The sequence below is a fragment of the Pangasianodon hypophthalmus genome, chromosome 13 (assembly GCF_027358585.1).
Source record: "Pangasianodon hypophthalmus isolate fPanHyp1 chromosome 13, fPanHyp1.pri, whole genome shotgun sequence".
NCBI classification, from domain to species: Eukaryota; Metazoa; Chordata; class Actinopteri; order Siluriformes; family Pangasiidae; genus Pangasianodon; species Pangasianodon hypophthalmus.
In genome coordinates this window covers 9400684-9415763 of record NC_069722.1, presented here as the reverse complement: position 1 = coordinate 9415763, position 15080 = coordinate 9400684, and the positions used below count along the sequence as shown (strand labels likewise).

General features: G+C 38.9%; 2 protein-coding genes across 4 annotated transcripts in view; both read left to right on the top strand.

Annotated features, from left to right (window-relative positions):
* The window catches only part of adsl (adenylosuccinate lyase), a 10812-nt gene extending 3282 nt beyond the window's left edge, over positions 1-7530 (top strand). For both annotated transcript variants that reach the window (XM_053239127.1, XM_034309942.2), the window contains exons 2-13: positions 490-693; positions 885-929; positions 1512-1591; positions 1707-1878; positions 2246-2292; positions 2451-2541; positions 3818-3887; positions 4012-4159; positions 5102-5192; positions 5358-5447; positions 5632-5808; positions 7175-7530. In XM_053239127.1, coding sequence (XP_053095102.1) covers positions 490-693; positions 885-929; positions 1512-1591; positions 1707-1878; positions 2246-2292; positions 2451-2541; positions 3818-3887; positions 4012-4159; positions 5102-5192; positions 5358-5447; positions 5632-5808; positions 7175-7261 — 1302 coding nt within the window. In that variant the 3' untranslated portion in view covers positions 7262-7530. The remainder of the gene's footprint in view (positions 1-489; positions 694-884; positions 930-1511; positions 1592-1706; positions 1879-2245; positions 2293-2450; positions 2542-3817; positions 3888-4011; positions 4160-5101; positions 5193-5357; positions 5448-5631; positions 5809-7174) is intronic.
* A 143-nt stretch (positions 7531-7673) lies between these two features.
* Positions 7674-15047, top strand: tmem150b (transmembrane protein 150B). 2 transcript variants are annotated; one of them, XM_026917281.3, is made up of 7 exons: positions 7674-9948; positions 13272-13356; positions 13453-13512; positions 13602-13669; positions 13750-13877; positions 13969-14146; positions 14508-15047. In XM_026917281.3, the coding sequence occupies exons 2-7, from the start codon at positions 13292-13294 to the stop codon at positions 14765-14767; spliced, it is 759 nt and encodes a 252-aa protein (XP_026773082.2). In that variant the 5' UTR covers positions 7674-9948; positions 13272-13291; the 3' UTR covers positions 14768-15047. The 2 variants fall into 2 exon arrangements, with proteins under 2 accessions (XP_026773082.2, XP_026773080.2); XM_026917279.3 differs by having other exon boundaries at positions 7674-10629.
* The last annotated feature ends 33 nt before the right edge of the window (positions 15048-15080 follow it).

Below are 15080 nucleotides of genomic sequence, written 5' to 3'. Positions count from 1 at the left end.
CAAATGTTCACTCTATGTAATATTCGATTAGATTAGATTCAACTTTATTGTCATTGTGCAGAGTATGAATACAGAGCAAATGAAATGCAGTAGCAAGCTTCATGACCCCGACGTGATGTGTGTATGCATGTTTCTTAAAGAGGAATGTGTAGCATAGTATATGTGCAGTTTAAAATAACTACATACCCAATGTGTAAATGTCAGAGAGTGAGACTGAGTGTCCCTGGACATTTGCCCTGTCCTTCTGCCATGCACAAACACACACAAACACACACACACACACACAGCTCAGTCCATGTGACAGTAGTGTATAGCAGTATAAACATGTTCTGAGTATATGTAAGCATATTTTATTTTTGAAAGAACTATTCCTTTACAGGTGTGACACGAAGAAGTGTAAAAGTAATTGGTCTTTTCTGATGAAACCAGACTGTGATGGTTACCTTACACAATATTGTAACTGTTATTTATCTGTCTCTCTCACTCCAGGATCTGGGGCTGTCCATCACTGATGCTCAGGTGAGTGAGATGGAGGCTCACGTGGAGGACATCGACTTTGCCATGGCAGCTGAGGAGGAGCGCAAGCTTCGGCATGATGTCATGGCCCACGTCCACACCTTCGCCCACTGCTGCCCCACTGCAGCTCCCATCATCCACCTGGGTGCTACCTCCTGTTACGTGGGAGACAACACAGTAAGGAGGGGGCTCATACCTGCTACCATGGAGGAAGAAGAATAAGGATATTTTACTCTCTAAAACTGGAGTGTATTAATATAAAAGTGCCCAAAACTAGCAGCTGTATCCTTTAGGAGAAATAAATACAGAAACAGTCCAGATGTTTGCACTGACGGAATTAATTCAAAGCGGATCTCTTCTCTCACTAGGACCTGATTATGCTCCGTGATGGATTCGACATCCTGCTGCCCAAGGTGACTGTAGCTCTGTGTAGTAAGGAATAAAACATGGCGGGCCATGCTGTTATAGGAACATAAACAACAACGGGGTTGTGTGATGCTACCTGACGCATAGAGGAGGGCTGTTGGCACACAAAGATTTTTATGTTCCTTTAACATGTCCTGAAGTGTTTTATTTCTATTATAGCACAGCAATTTGGTCCTGTTAGGGGACAAAAATATTATCACGAATCTTGAAAACATTTCAACATTTAAAATTGCAAGCAATACAGTAGTGCTGCATAAAAATACTATTATTAAAATTTTTTACATGAAAAATACATTTTAATGATTAAAAAATGTAACACTAAAAAGAGGGAAAAAATAAAAATCTGTAAATTTTTTAAAATCATTTTAATTTAAAAGGTTAAGCACACACATTTTTACACCACATGTTTCTTCCAGTAAGTTTGTAATTATTTTTAAAAACAAATGATGTAATAAAAAGATATCACAATATCCACCATATCTCAGAAAACTGTATTGTGACAATTTATCACAATATTTATATATCGCTCAGTTCTATCTGTAACTTTCTTTTGCTCTCTCTGCTTTCAGCTGGCCCGTGTTATTGATAGATTGGCTAACTTTGCAGAAAAATATGCTGACTTGCCAACTCTGGGCTTCACCCACTACCAGTGAGTGTGTTTCTCCTCACCATTATTAATGTCCACATTTATGTATGAATGCCTATTGATTTATTGCATCTTGGCTCTTTTTTATTTCATCTTTCTCTTTGTCTCTTTCTCTCAGGCCAGCTCAGTTGACTACAGTGGGCAAGCGAGCGTGTTTGTGGTTGCAGGATCTGGTCATGGACATGCGCAACCTTCAGAGAGCTCGAGATGATCTGCGTTTCCGAGGGGTGAAAGGTACCACGGGGACCCAAGCCAGCTTCCTGCAGCTCTTCCAGGGGGATCATGATAAGGTGAACACAAAATATGACTTTGTGAGAGGTGAGGAGACGTGTAGGAGAGGTGTAGGAGATGTTTACACTGTGGAAGCTATAGTGACTATAGATTTGATAACGAGTATCATGAGGAATGCCGGACATATTGTGTTTATAAAATAACTCCAGTCCATGGGTTTTATTTACAGTTAAAGGGGTCCCTGACTTGTTCAGACAGGCAGTGTTTAGGCATCTTTTAATTTGAGTGGATCAGCTTTTGGGAAACACAACTCGGTTTAATCTTTCAAATCGGATTTTGTGTGTGTTGATTTTTAGAGCTCATTTTGAGCTGTTATTTTTTTTCTTTCCTTTATCATTAATATTGATCCTCTTGTGTATCTAACAGGTGGAGGCACTGGATAGAATGGTGACTGAGCTGGCTGGATTTAAAAAGTGAGTGTGATGCTGGGAATGTGTAAGTACAGTATGAGTCAGTCTATACACACAAAATACACTATAAATGCAAATATTATAGGTACCAGTGACATTGGTCTTTTTTTTTTTTTTAAACGAGGGCTCTGATGTGTCTTGTCATCATCGTCCTGTTTTAGGTCATATATAGTGACGGGACAAACATACAGCCGTAAAGTAGACATTGACTCTCTGACTGTGCTGGCTAGCCTGGGAGCCACTGTACACAAGGTTGGTGTCACACAGACACACACCACTGCTGTTCATCTTCAATGTAGCATTTTTCAAGATATTCACTAGGTTTGCACAAAGCAATGCATTTTTATTCATTTAAAGCTGATGAAGAATTGGCTCAGAATCATGATCAGAATCTATTTATTCACTAATGGCCAGTTGCACCAGATGGACGTAAAAAAAGTTGGGTATAAGCCCTATGCCGGGCTTAGCTACGTCCAGCCTTGTGGTAAATATTTACACCTGTTGCACCATCTAAAACTCCACCTAGACACAGCTATGCCCAGTGTAGACAATGCCGGTCCACATTCATGTTGCCACACCATTCACGTTGCTATGGTTGCAAACTTACATTTACTGGTGCCAGCGCATAGATTAAAAATGACTGCTGAGCCGAAGAAACGAAAATTAAATTACTCAGATTGTGAAACAAGAAATATTATCGAACTCTACAGTGAGTACATGCATATTTTAATATGCATACAAAACAATACCATGACTAATAAGAAAAAATGAGACATGGCAGATGATAACAGAACCAGTCAATGAAGCAGAGGGCGGATTAAGAAGTCGGACAGTTGACGAAGTGAAGAAAAAATGGAAAGACCTTCCGTTCCTATCCATTACATGTTACAACTGTGGTGATAACTTGTCAATTAATTCCAACAATTCAGCCCTGCTGAAATAACATCTTTCAATAAGTTCTCTCTCTCCATATCCAGAGGATTGGTGCAGTCTCTCATTACTCTTTCTCGCCTGAAAGCCCGCTGATCATATATACATGTACCCTGTATATTAGACACCATTGTATCAACGTTTTTATTTTCACTTTGGAAACTAGTCAAGACTTTTCACTTTACACCTACCTTTGACTTGGCGTAAGATTTGGTCTCAGACGTAGCCCTATGCCTACATGGTGCAACAGGAATTAATTCTACACAGGACTTAAGGTGCATTTTACGTCAAGCCTAGTCTTACAGCCAGGTGTACGTCCAGCTGGTGCAACCCGCCCCAGATGTACAGACTGTCAGGAATTTGATGCTGAGCATTAAGAGACTGATATGACTCACCAAGATCAGCAGTCATAATAAAGACTGTCACTTATTTAATAGTCCAGCTGTGGTCCATCTGTTACGCCACAACTGATCATACACTGTTGAACATTTGTTCATAATATTTTCTACACTGTATGTATGTGAAGTGAAACAGCACAGCAGTTTGTATCAATGCAGTAGTCTCTAACGTCTGTTAACCTGTTTTGTGCCTCTTGTAGATTTGTACTGATATCCGTCTGCTGGCTAACCTGAAAGAGATTGAAGAACCATTTGAGAAAGAGCAGATAGGCAAGTAAACGTGAACTCCTAGTATAAAACTATGCAACACACTTTGCTTTGTTTTTTCAAAAGCAGATGCATATCTGGGTGCTTGATGTAAAACTATTCTACAGTGTTATGTTCGTGTGTCCAGGTTCAAGCGCTATGCCATACAAGAGGAACCCGATGCGTGCAGAGCGCTGCTGTAGTCTGGCTCGTCACCTGGTGGCGCTGGTGTCTAATCCTCTCCAGACTGCGTCAGTACAGTGGCTGGAAAGAACTCTGGATGACAGCGCAAACAGGTACTGTGTATGCACAGTGTTTCATATATACAGTGCTTTAAACGTGTAACTCCCCCCGATTTCCATTATACTATAGCAAACAACTGGGGTTTACATTATTCATACCTACAGATTATTTTGTTATTTTTATCACATGTGTTTCACTGTGTGACTTTTTTCAATGAGACAAAATTTAGTTTTTTTCCAAGTGTCAAACTGAATTAAAACTGAATTAAAATGACTACAGAAGCACAGCATGGGATTTGGTCTACAAAATAAATAGTCATTTTCTTTGTTCTCTACTTTTCACTGATCAGGAATTGCCTTTGCTTTTGATTATTTAGTGATAAGTGATGAACACGGCTCATATTTTATCAAATCACTTTTTATTTACTTGCATTTTGATCAACTCTTGGTCTTTACTTTACAGGCATTTTTTGTCCAATCAGTTTTAATCGTTTAATTTTTGTTACTTTCACCCATCATGCTAAACATGGCTGACCATTAACTCTTCTGTTCCCTGAGCCAGACCTTACCAGACCACACTCCAGACCATAGCGTCTAATCTGGGCTAATCTCTGACAACTGTCTGACTATCTGGGCTAATCCCTGACAACTTGATTGTGTCTGGATTGTAACCGGAAACTCCAACAGTGTGAATGAAAAAGAATGAAAATTCTGCAAATGAGCATCATGACTTCGGAGGCAATAGTTTGAGAGGGAATCCAAATAGAAAAATAAACAAAGGCAGCATCTTATTTTTAAAGTCTAAGTCTCTTGAGGTGATTTTTTCTCCTTTTTTTAGTTTCACTTCATCATTTTGTTTCAATCTTGAAACAATACTTTTGCCTCTAATCTCTCTCTTTACTATAAGAAAATTTACCTCGTACGTTTAGCTTTAGCTACAGCAAATCTTTGCAAAATTGCTAAATACGAAATGTGTGCGTGCGTGTGTGTGTTTAGGAGAATCTCTCTGCCCGAGTCCTTCCTCACAGCTGACATCATCCTCAGCACTCTACAGAATGTCACTGAGGGTCTGGTGGTCTATCCTAAGGTCTGTGTGTCTGTGTGTCTGTGTGTCTGTGTGTCTGTGTGCAGAATAACCTGAATGGTTTAAATCTTTTCATACTCTTGTTTTTTTTTTTTTTTTTTTTTTAAGACTGTGTTTGTCTTGCCATGTGCTCTGTTGCTAATCTGATGTTTCTGGCACCTTCTGCAGGTGATCGAGAGGCACATCCGCCACGAGCTGCCCTTTATGGCCACTGAGAACATCATCATGGCCATGGTGAAGGCAGGAGGGAACAGGCAGGTATGAACCTCTTTATAGCCATATTACAACCCTTTTTTGTTCATTGCCCAATATTAAATTATGCAGATTTATTATAGTGTACCTATGATTGGTTAGTTCTAGTGTTCAGTGCACTGTATATTTCACTAAGTTTGTGATATCTTGATGTTAACCACATCTTTTTTGTACACCTCTATCTTCCCAGGATTGCCATGAGAAGATCCGGGTTTTGTCTCAGAAGGCGGCAGCTGTGGTGAAGGAGGAAGGAGGAGATAATGACTTCCTGGCTCGAGTGCAGGCTGACCCCTACTTCGCTCCTATACTTGACCAGCTAGATGCCCTACTGGACCCTAAAACCTTCATTGGCCGAGCCCCACAACAGGTTCACCCACCTAAACTCTTTATAATATAAACACATTTTCTTCATGTCACATTTTCTCTCATGATGCTTCACAAATCTGTACCAAAGGCTATTAATTTCCTGGCCGCCGGGTGTATTTCCTGTCACCTAATACGACCCATGAAAACTGAGGTTAGTTTACTCAGAATGGTGCAATAAAGAAAATAACATCCGGCGAGTGTCAGTTCTGCGGACGGAAAATGGAGAATGGCCAGACTGGTTTGAGCTGACAGAAAAGCTACAGTAACTCAGATAACCACTCTGAACAATTGTGTTGAGCAGAAAAGCATCTCAGCTGAGGCACATAGATGGTAGGATCAGAATTTGGCGCTGGCAGCATGAATGAATCCATGGACCCAGCCTGCCTTGTGTCAACAGTCCAGGCTGGTGGAGGTGGTGTAATGGTGTGGGGAATGCTTTCTTAGCACACTTTGGGCCCGTTAACACCAATCAATCATCGTTTGAATGCCGCAGCCTGTTTGAGTATTATTGCTGACCATGTCCATCCTTTCATGGCCGCAATTTACCCATCTTCTAATGGCCACTTTCCAGCATGATAATGTACCATGTCTCAAAGCAGAAGTCGTCTGAAAAAACTGGTTTCATGAACTTGACAATGAGTTCAGTGTTCTTCAGTGGCCTTCTCAGTCACTGGATCTGAATCTAATAGAACACCTTTGGGATGTGGTAGAGTGGGAGATTCGCAGCATGAAAGTGCTCCTGAAGAGGCCCAGTATTAGTATAGTGTTCCTAATAAAGTGCGTGTCTAGTTTGTGCCTAAATCTCAAGTGGTGTTCTACATTATGTAAGGCATGTAAGGCACTAGGTAGGATGTTAAGCTCCATTGTGTTATACTTTTATATAGAGTGCAAGCAAAAATGAATAACAGTTTATTCAGGATACCGTCTAACTAGAAGATGGCAGATTATTTGGGTCACGGGTAAAATTTGTAAAGTTAAGCAAAATAATGATTAGGACGTATCACTGTTAGTAAGTTTTTAAAAAAAAAAAAAAAAAAAAAAAGAATCTAAACCATTAAATTGTTGCATCACTGGGAAATTTTTTTTTTAAAGAAATAAACTTTGGTATACATTCACTAGAATTCTGAAGATTTTTGCCTTCTGATGTGATTTCAGCCAGAGGCATTACTCAGGTTGATTTGCACTACTTTTATTTCCACCCCTATATCCTGCATGGTGCCTGGCCAAGAGGGGTGACCAATGCATCAGGGGTATTTGGAAAAGCATTACTTGTTTGGCAGTGGAAACAGAGACAATATACGAGATCACAGTTCATTTCCAGAGCCTTGCTGCATCACACGAGTGTCTCATCTCCATCTGTCTTACAGGTTGCCAGATTTCTCTCTGAAGAGGTTAAACCTGTCCTTCAGCCCTATAAGAGCCAGATGGACGTGAAGATTGAACTGGAGCTCTGAGGCACACACATACACAATCCTTGTAAGCCTGCCACCAAGTCTGCAAAACAGTGTTTTGACTTCAGCCTTTTGTCATTTGCTGAACAAAATTTTTCTAATGTGTCATGTCATTATGATGCTGCTTTACAACATGTTACAGAAACAGTGACACTGTGCAAGATAATCAAGGCTCAGTCGTGTAACCCAAGTTTTTTCTTTTCAGTATTATTCAGTATATTTCAGTATTTGTTGCCATGAGAAGAAAAAATAAATCCATTTCAAAACAACAATCAGCACTCGATTATCAAGAGATTACATGTGTAGGTGGAGTTTATCACTAATATGTGATTAGTAAAGGTGTGTACAGGTGGACTGGAACTATATGGTGACTTTTGAGGGCAGTAATAAGTAGCTTAGTTAATCAGTGGCCAGAACCTCACAGAAAGGCAAATACTATCAGGGCCATGGTGAAGGAACAGTATTGTCAAACATACCACCATCTTTTCAACTAGGACATTGAAAATGAGCCTAAAATGTAGATTTAAAAATAATTACAGTATACATTACCATTATCTTTGGTAATGGATGTATAGAGTCCAGCACAGATTTGTGATTTTAGAGCAAAATAGATATGTTCTAATCACTGCTGCACCTGTTGTGCAGTTTTCTCCATTAACATGAGCTCCAGCATCATGGACAAATCACAGGTTTATATTAATGTGCTCCTTCTAACCTGTTATCATTTCTTTAGTAACAGCTAATTCACAGGGACTTGCTGGATACTCCATATAATCTAAGTCTATGAATAAAGTGATTAAAAATGTCTTGTTTAGCAAGTTTTGTTAAAGCTTTCTGTAAAGAGACATGATTTTACATTTATGGAAGAAGTCAGCATTCTCAGCACTTTGTAGTACTCAGTAAGTTTTCCACCATGGGAGAGTCGCTTTGGAGCTTTCTGGTTTCTCTGTAACATGACAAGCAGTGATTTTTTTGAGGGAAGAACTGTTTATATCTGCTATAACATTAGTGATAACAGGAACTAATTTGTTTCACAGATGTTCCACAACATTAAATGTAACTAAAACATGGTAAAAAAGTATGATGTGGCATGTTAGAATTGTTGGCAATGGCTGTGGTATAAGAGGAATAAACACATCATGAGGTGTTGTTATAGGAAAAGAATCCACTGAAGTTGATTATTTTCCAATAAAAGTAACACTGCTTTGTCTTGGGCTGCATTAGACCACCCCAGCATTGATTGTTTTCCTATATCAGCATAACCCCAAGTGTTTTGTTCTTGGTCAGCGATGACATTTGTGCCATTCAGATCATGTTCTGTAATATGACATTCCTCTTACCATTGTCAGATTCTGATCCTTCCAGCAGCATGATGCAAAAAGACTCTCGGGACATTTCTGATTCCTCAGCGGACCAGTTTTGATGTGCTGTGCTCACTGGGGACAAACGTTCTTATTCTGCGCACTCAGAATCAGCACCCAACATGGTCATCAGCTCTTGTAGGAAACAAAGTCTGATGAGTAAAACATTCTTAGACATTCTGCACGCCAGTATAGAATTTGGCTATGATTTGCCATGTTTGTTTTCTTGCATGATCCTCACCATTCTCCTTTGTCTCCTCTGAGCTGCCGAATTTATACACACCTTAATCACATGACCTATGTCTTGATGAAAAGTACGATATATGCGATCAGGTGTGGAAGCTACTGAATAAACTGTAAATAACCATGAATGCCATATGCTTTTCCGTTGCAATACCCTATAGTGCAGGAGCATTGCAAATCTATTATATCCATTAGGTAAGGATAAAAGACAACTAGGCATCATAGGAAATTAATCAACAATAGTATGATGTGATATGAAGCACCATTTCTATTGTTATTCCAAAGTGTTTTATTCCTAGTATACCACAGCAAATTGCCAACAAAATTTATTATTAAAGAATGACCCCCTCATACTTTTTTGCCCATTTATAATTACAATTATAGTTATGAAACCTCAAAGAAATGTTATTTCCTGTTATTGCTTATATTGTAGCAGCTACAAACAGTTGTTTTCTCGCCATCCATTATAGTTTCCTCTCTCTTGAAGTTAATAAGCAAGAAAAATGCAGCTTATTATATTTGAGAGAAACCACAAAGACTTCCTGCGCCAGACAACCAAACGGAACAGCCTTCCTTCTGACTGTTACAAAGCGCTGACATTGAAGCCTCCTTCCAAAAATGCTAAATGAACATCTCCTTAGAGAAAACATCTCAATTACACACATTTTTTTAAAAAACCAGTTTATGAGGAATGTCTGCCACATTAACAGTGATATGGTATAAATCACCATTAAACCCTGAGATATTACCAGAAGTTCACCTTTTGAGAACACGGACTGTTATGACACCTTTGCATACCAACAGAAAACCAACAAACACATTTTGAATAAATCGCAGGTCACCCACTCACCTATTAATGATATCTATGTAGAAAATACAAAATACCATTAACAAATATTACAAACTATTACAAAACAACCAGGAAGCAACTGAAATACATCATATGATATATATTTTTATCCTACTGTGTATGTTTCTGAGCCGCATGCTTTGATTAAGGCCATTTATCCCATGCGAGTGGATGTTAAAGGCCCACTGCAGATCCCTGGCCTGTCCCTCCTGACGCCAGAGCTGTTGGTATAAAAGGTATGGCATTTTCACCAAAGGTTTCAGTTTTTAACTAGCTCTTTTAGAAATGTTAGATGTTTGCTCATCACAAAGTGATGAAAAATGAGCTGTGACTGTTTGCAGTGTACGGCACAGTGGTGCCGCAGGTAATGTTGCTGTCTCTCAGATCCCCGGTTGTGTTTGTATGGGTTTCATCTTTGTTCACTGCTTTCCTCCTATCCCCAAAACATGACTACAATAAATTGCCCCCAGGTGTGAATGAGTGTGTGAATGCGTGTGTATGGTGCCCTTAAATGGACTGGTGTTGCTAAAGCATTCAAGAGCAATATCATCTGTCATGAAGAAGTTCATCAGTTCGTCTCAGTGTGCCTAATTTCTATTTTTATTTCCACACATTACCAAACACTGAGGCTAGTCTGTATTGTTAGAGACACACCCAAAATGACATTGCCTCTAAATTCGAAACTATCATCATCATCATCATTTAGACACCTGCAAATGTGCTGTATTTGGTCTCTGGTGTAATCCAGTTCTTATTCATATCACTTGGGTAATAAAACTGTCAGCGAGGGCAAAGTGCAGCCTTCCCTGATAAAACACTGAGATACCGTATAATCCATATGGATATATGAGCCTCGGAACGAGCGAGGAAGAGCTCAAACACAAGAGGACACATTCAAATACAAAAACCAGGGCCACGTGAGTGCTTTTTCTTCCTTTCCTCAGGTTAGCTTTGCTGTACTTTCACAGCAGTCATGGACTCAGGAAGGGCTTGTTAATCAGCTGTTTAGATGTATCAGGAAAATATGCAAGATAGGTGTAATTCAGAACAAGAGTGGGACACAACTAGTTTTGAAGTTACCATAGAACTTTCCATTGAATCTGCAATATAAATTTCCATAATAATGATGATAAATGATGTTTTATCCAACTTTACTGTACCTATATTACTGTGTATTATAACCATGGACAGTATGGAAAGTGGTCTCAGGCCCGGTCTGGGTGGGGCTCTAGAAGAGTTCAGTGATACAATGACATATGGAATAGGTCTATTTGATGAAAATATACTAGATAAAAATGGAGGAGAGATTATTCCTGGGAACCTAAGTAGAACTACAGTATAATGCTATAATATACTGAATACTGATACTTCAATCTGGTAATAAATAATTTACTAGCCATACAGAGCAACAGTCATATAAGTAATAGAGATTTATAAAATATTAACTTTTTAATTTTGTAAGAACAAAATATTCCCTTTAAAACTTTTATGGTCAGACCAGATTTTGCTCATTTGAAAAAGAACTGATGCGTAGCATTTTATTTGTGGCTCTAATAACTGACTGTGAGTACAGTTTTTTTTTTTTTTTTTCAATTTAGCTGAACTGCACCATTTTTCAAGCACTGGTTACTCCATGAAGGGGTGATACTGACTTCATAGTAACAATGTATTTACAAAAAGATTGAGAATCGACTGTTGTTTTCTCTGCCATGCTATGTATGGAATGGAAAGATTTTGTTGTTGATGATGGTTGGCATACTCTATGGTCAGATAGATGTAACATACAATCAGTGAATTTGTAGGCAAACATGCTATAAGAGTGTGTTTGATGTACTCTGTTTTCTAAACTAGGGCATGCACAATATGAAAAGTACACTGCACAGTGGTTAAAAATCAAGTTGACTAGTATTTATGAAGCAGCAGCCTATAGAAACTAAAGGGCAGGATGTATATTGCACTAATTTTAATATTGCTTGAAAGAATTTTTCCTCATAATATAGCTGAATGCTCAAACATTAAACACCAAAAGCCAGTGTATAAATTCAGCACATAAAGACAACAGCAATCTGGAAAGTTTCCGCTAAAAAGAAAGTTTTATGACTTTTGATTAAGTCCTCTGTCAGAGTCCCAGAAGTTATGAAAAAAATACAGTTCCCAAACTCAAACTACAAAAAATAATGTTGCCAAAAAAGAATCTTCTCATAAAAAGTTCTCTGCCAAGTCAAAAAAGGATTGATCTCCCTGCTTCTTATAATCAAAAGAGCCCCAAATGGACTGCAAAAATCTTCTTTCCAGATATAGTTCCAGTAGTGCGCAGTGCATCTGTTGATCCACAGATTTTCTTATTCATCCTTCGATTCCACAAGTCTTTTAGCTTTAAGCGGTTTGAATGCATAATGGGTGAAAGACGACACTAGCTACTTGGCTACTTAGCTGTCATTTTTTTTTCTTCCTTTTTCCCTTGTCCCTTTTTTCAGCCACCTAACTGCTCTTTTTCCTTCCAAAAACTCCCCCTTTTCTTTTCCTATTGACCATGTTGGCCAGGCCACACCCTAATAAGGCTCAGCCAATGAAAAAATGCCAGTTTAAAATATAGGCAAAGAAAACATTTAAATAAACTTAATGAAACTCTATTAGTTACAGGACATCATAGACAATTTTGTCTTGCTTTTTACTATACAAGTTTCATTTACGTTAAAACCAACAGAATAAAATCAAACAATTTAGCTGAACAAATGAGGTTTAAGGGCCTTGTCTAAGGTCCCAACAGCAGCTTTCTGGAAATTAACCTGGGATTTAAAATGATGGGAATTCTGGCTTTATTCAGTGAGTCAAGGCCAATAAGAGCTGACTCTTTCGGCTCCCTGATGGCTCTTTGATATTTTTTCTTGGCCAAGGTCTTTGACTATCTATTGCATCAATTGTTCAATAAAATCTTACTCACGTTCTGGTTATTATAACATTATACTTTGCATTGTGTTATATACTGCGTTGACAAAGACAGTAAAAATTGTACCTGCTGATCACACAGATGAGATTTGAACACGTCTCAATATTCTCGCTAGAAATCAAAATCGTTATTTTGTGCCAAATAAATCAGATATTGTTAAAGTTCACTAGATGCATTTCAGTTACGATTGCACCGTATGTGATTAACAGCATTAGGGAACTAAACCCTGCCAACTTATCAGCAAACCCATGAAATCATTTATTGCGAGACAGCTCACAGTGTTCCCCTAAGAGCTGGTTCAAAGAGTTGACTCGTACTCAAATGACACATCACTAACGTGTCATGACCATGTGTGAGGTGGTGTATACCTGTGCAATACTGTATGCTGAACCACAGCAGATTTGTTGATCTGGTTCTTCTTTTATCTCATTAGCTTTTTTGTTTTCTACCTGATGATACATAATTGGCAAATCACATGACATATGATTTAACTGTTTTAGATGTGAGACAGACATCAGCATTTGTCATTTTCATGAGAAAGTAGAATCAAGAGGATAGCTATGACATGAAATAAGAGACTGTTACATGTGTCACATGTTGTGTTAACAGGCATATCTGATTGGTCCATCATGTGGACATGGGCGCTACTTCCTGTTTTCCTGGCAGTGTTTGGCACTCTAGGCATTTGGACTGTGTAGGTATCTGTTTTCTGCTTCTCTCTTTTTTCATTTCTATGAATGTTGTGCATTCTATCACTTCCTGACTGCATGTTTGTGTTTTTATTTGCCAGGTTTGGTTTAGCTGTGTCTAATGAGACAGTGAATCTGACAGTCGAGTTCCCATACATCAGGTGTGCGTATTGATTATTATTTTACATACGCCAACTCAAGTCTTCTATAACTTTAGTAAATGGAAACATGACTGGTATTATTTTCTCAGCACATGTGGCACGTATAACCCTCAGAGCTGTCTCTTCTCCCAGATATGCAACATCTGCTCTGTGCTAGGTGAGTGCTCCTTTCTCTTACTCCTTGTCTTTCTCACCATCATTCATTCATTCATTCATTCATTCTCTCTCTCTCTGCAGCTCTGTGGATTGTGATTATAAGGTTCCAGCAGGTGAGGGATTTGAATTGTTCGTCACGTGTTAACACAGCCAGTCTAGTTCTGGGGTTCATTTCATCTATAGGAATCTCCATCCTGGGAAACTTCCAGGTATGACCCACTGACCCACTTGTTCTAAACAAAAGCTCTTGCCTGTTCTTCTCTGATGTATGTTTAAAAGTTTCTGTTTTTTCATTCATAGCAATCGGTGGTGATGGGAGCTCACTTGTTGGGTGCGTTCCTGGCATTTTTTGTGGGTCTGGCATACTTTTGGCTTCAGGTGTGGCTCACTTACCACGCAAAACCATCATATGACAAGAAGTGGGCAGGGCCTGCACGGATTATTTTCTGCAGTCTTTGCACTTGCTTGGTTCTTGTCAGTATCCTTTAAAGTGCCATCACAAATAACAGTCACAAGCTGAATCGTATTGTTCCAGTTAGAGCTTTGCATTTTAGAGAGAACTGACTTGTTTCTAATGAAATTATCATGCATCATTAATTAACTTTCAGATGCATGTCATGGCATAGACATTGCCTAAGAAACAATAACATGATTAGATTATATAATCAAATTGTGGGCAGATGTAGTCATGTTCTCTATATTGTTTATGTCTGTCCCACTGAAGAAGTGGATCATAAGCATGTGTAAAATGAATCAGCCCATTCCAACACACACACACACACGCACACACACACACTCATTCAAACTGCCTGTGTTGAACCTTAATCCCTGTCGCACAGTGACCGTGCTCCATAAAACAGGCTACCGATCTGCAGCTGCCATAAGTGAGTGGGCTTTGGTCATGTGCTTCTTCATGTTGTTCGGCATTTTCTCTGCAGAGTTCCGCCACATTGACTTCCATGAACTACACGTGCAGAACGAGGCGTTCAGCAAAAGTAGTCTTGAGTTTCCAACACAGACAAGTAATATGGTGGCACTGACTGGACACTTAACCAGCACACAAACACCCGTTGCCAAGTCTGACCCACAGTATGGATGAAACAATGTATAATATTGTATTGTATGGGTTTATGCTGCTAATATGGACCTAATGTTATAGAATAAGAGAACTTTGGTCTTAGTGAATTTTCATGTTTTACTAAAGATGTCTAATTTATAAACCCAACCCATTCTTTCCAGCTTTGACTGATTTGTAAGTCTAGCTGCTCACATTTATTAACGACTTTGCTATCATTGATATGTTTATATCTTGTTGAAATAATAAATAAAAATACTTGTCCTCATTGGCCAAGCATGTGCTGTGCTTAGCGCTGATGCCACTCAGTCTGCAGACAGCATGTTTTTTGGTATTT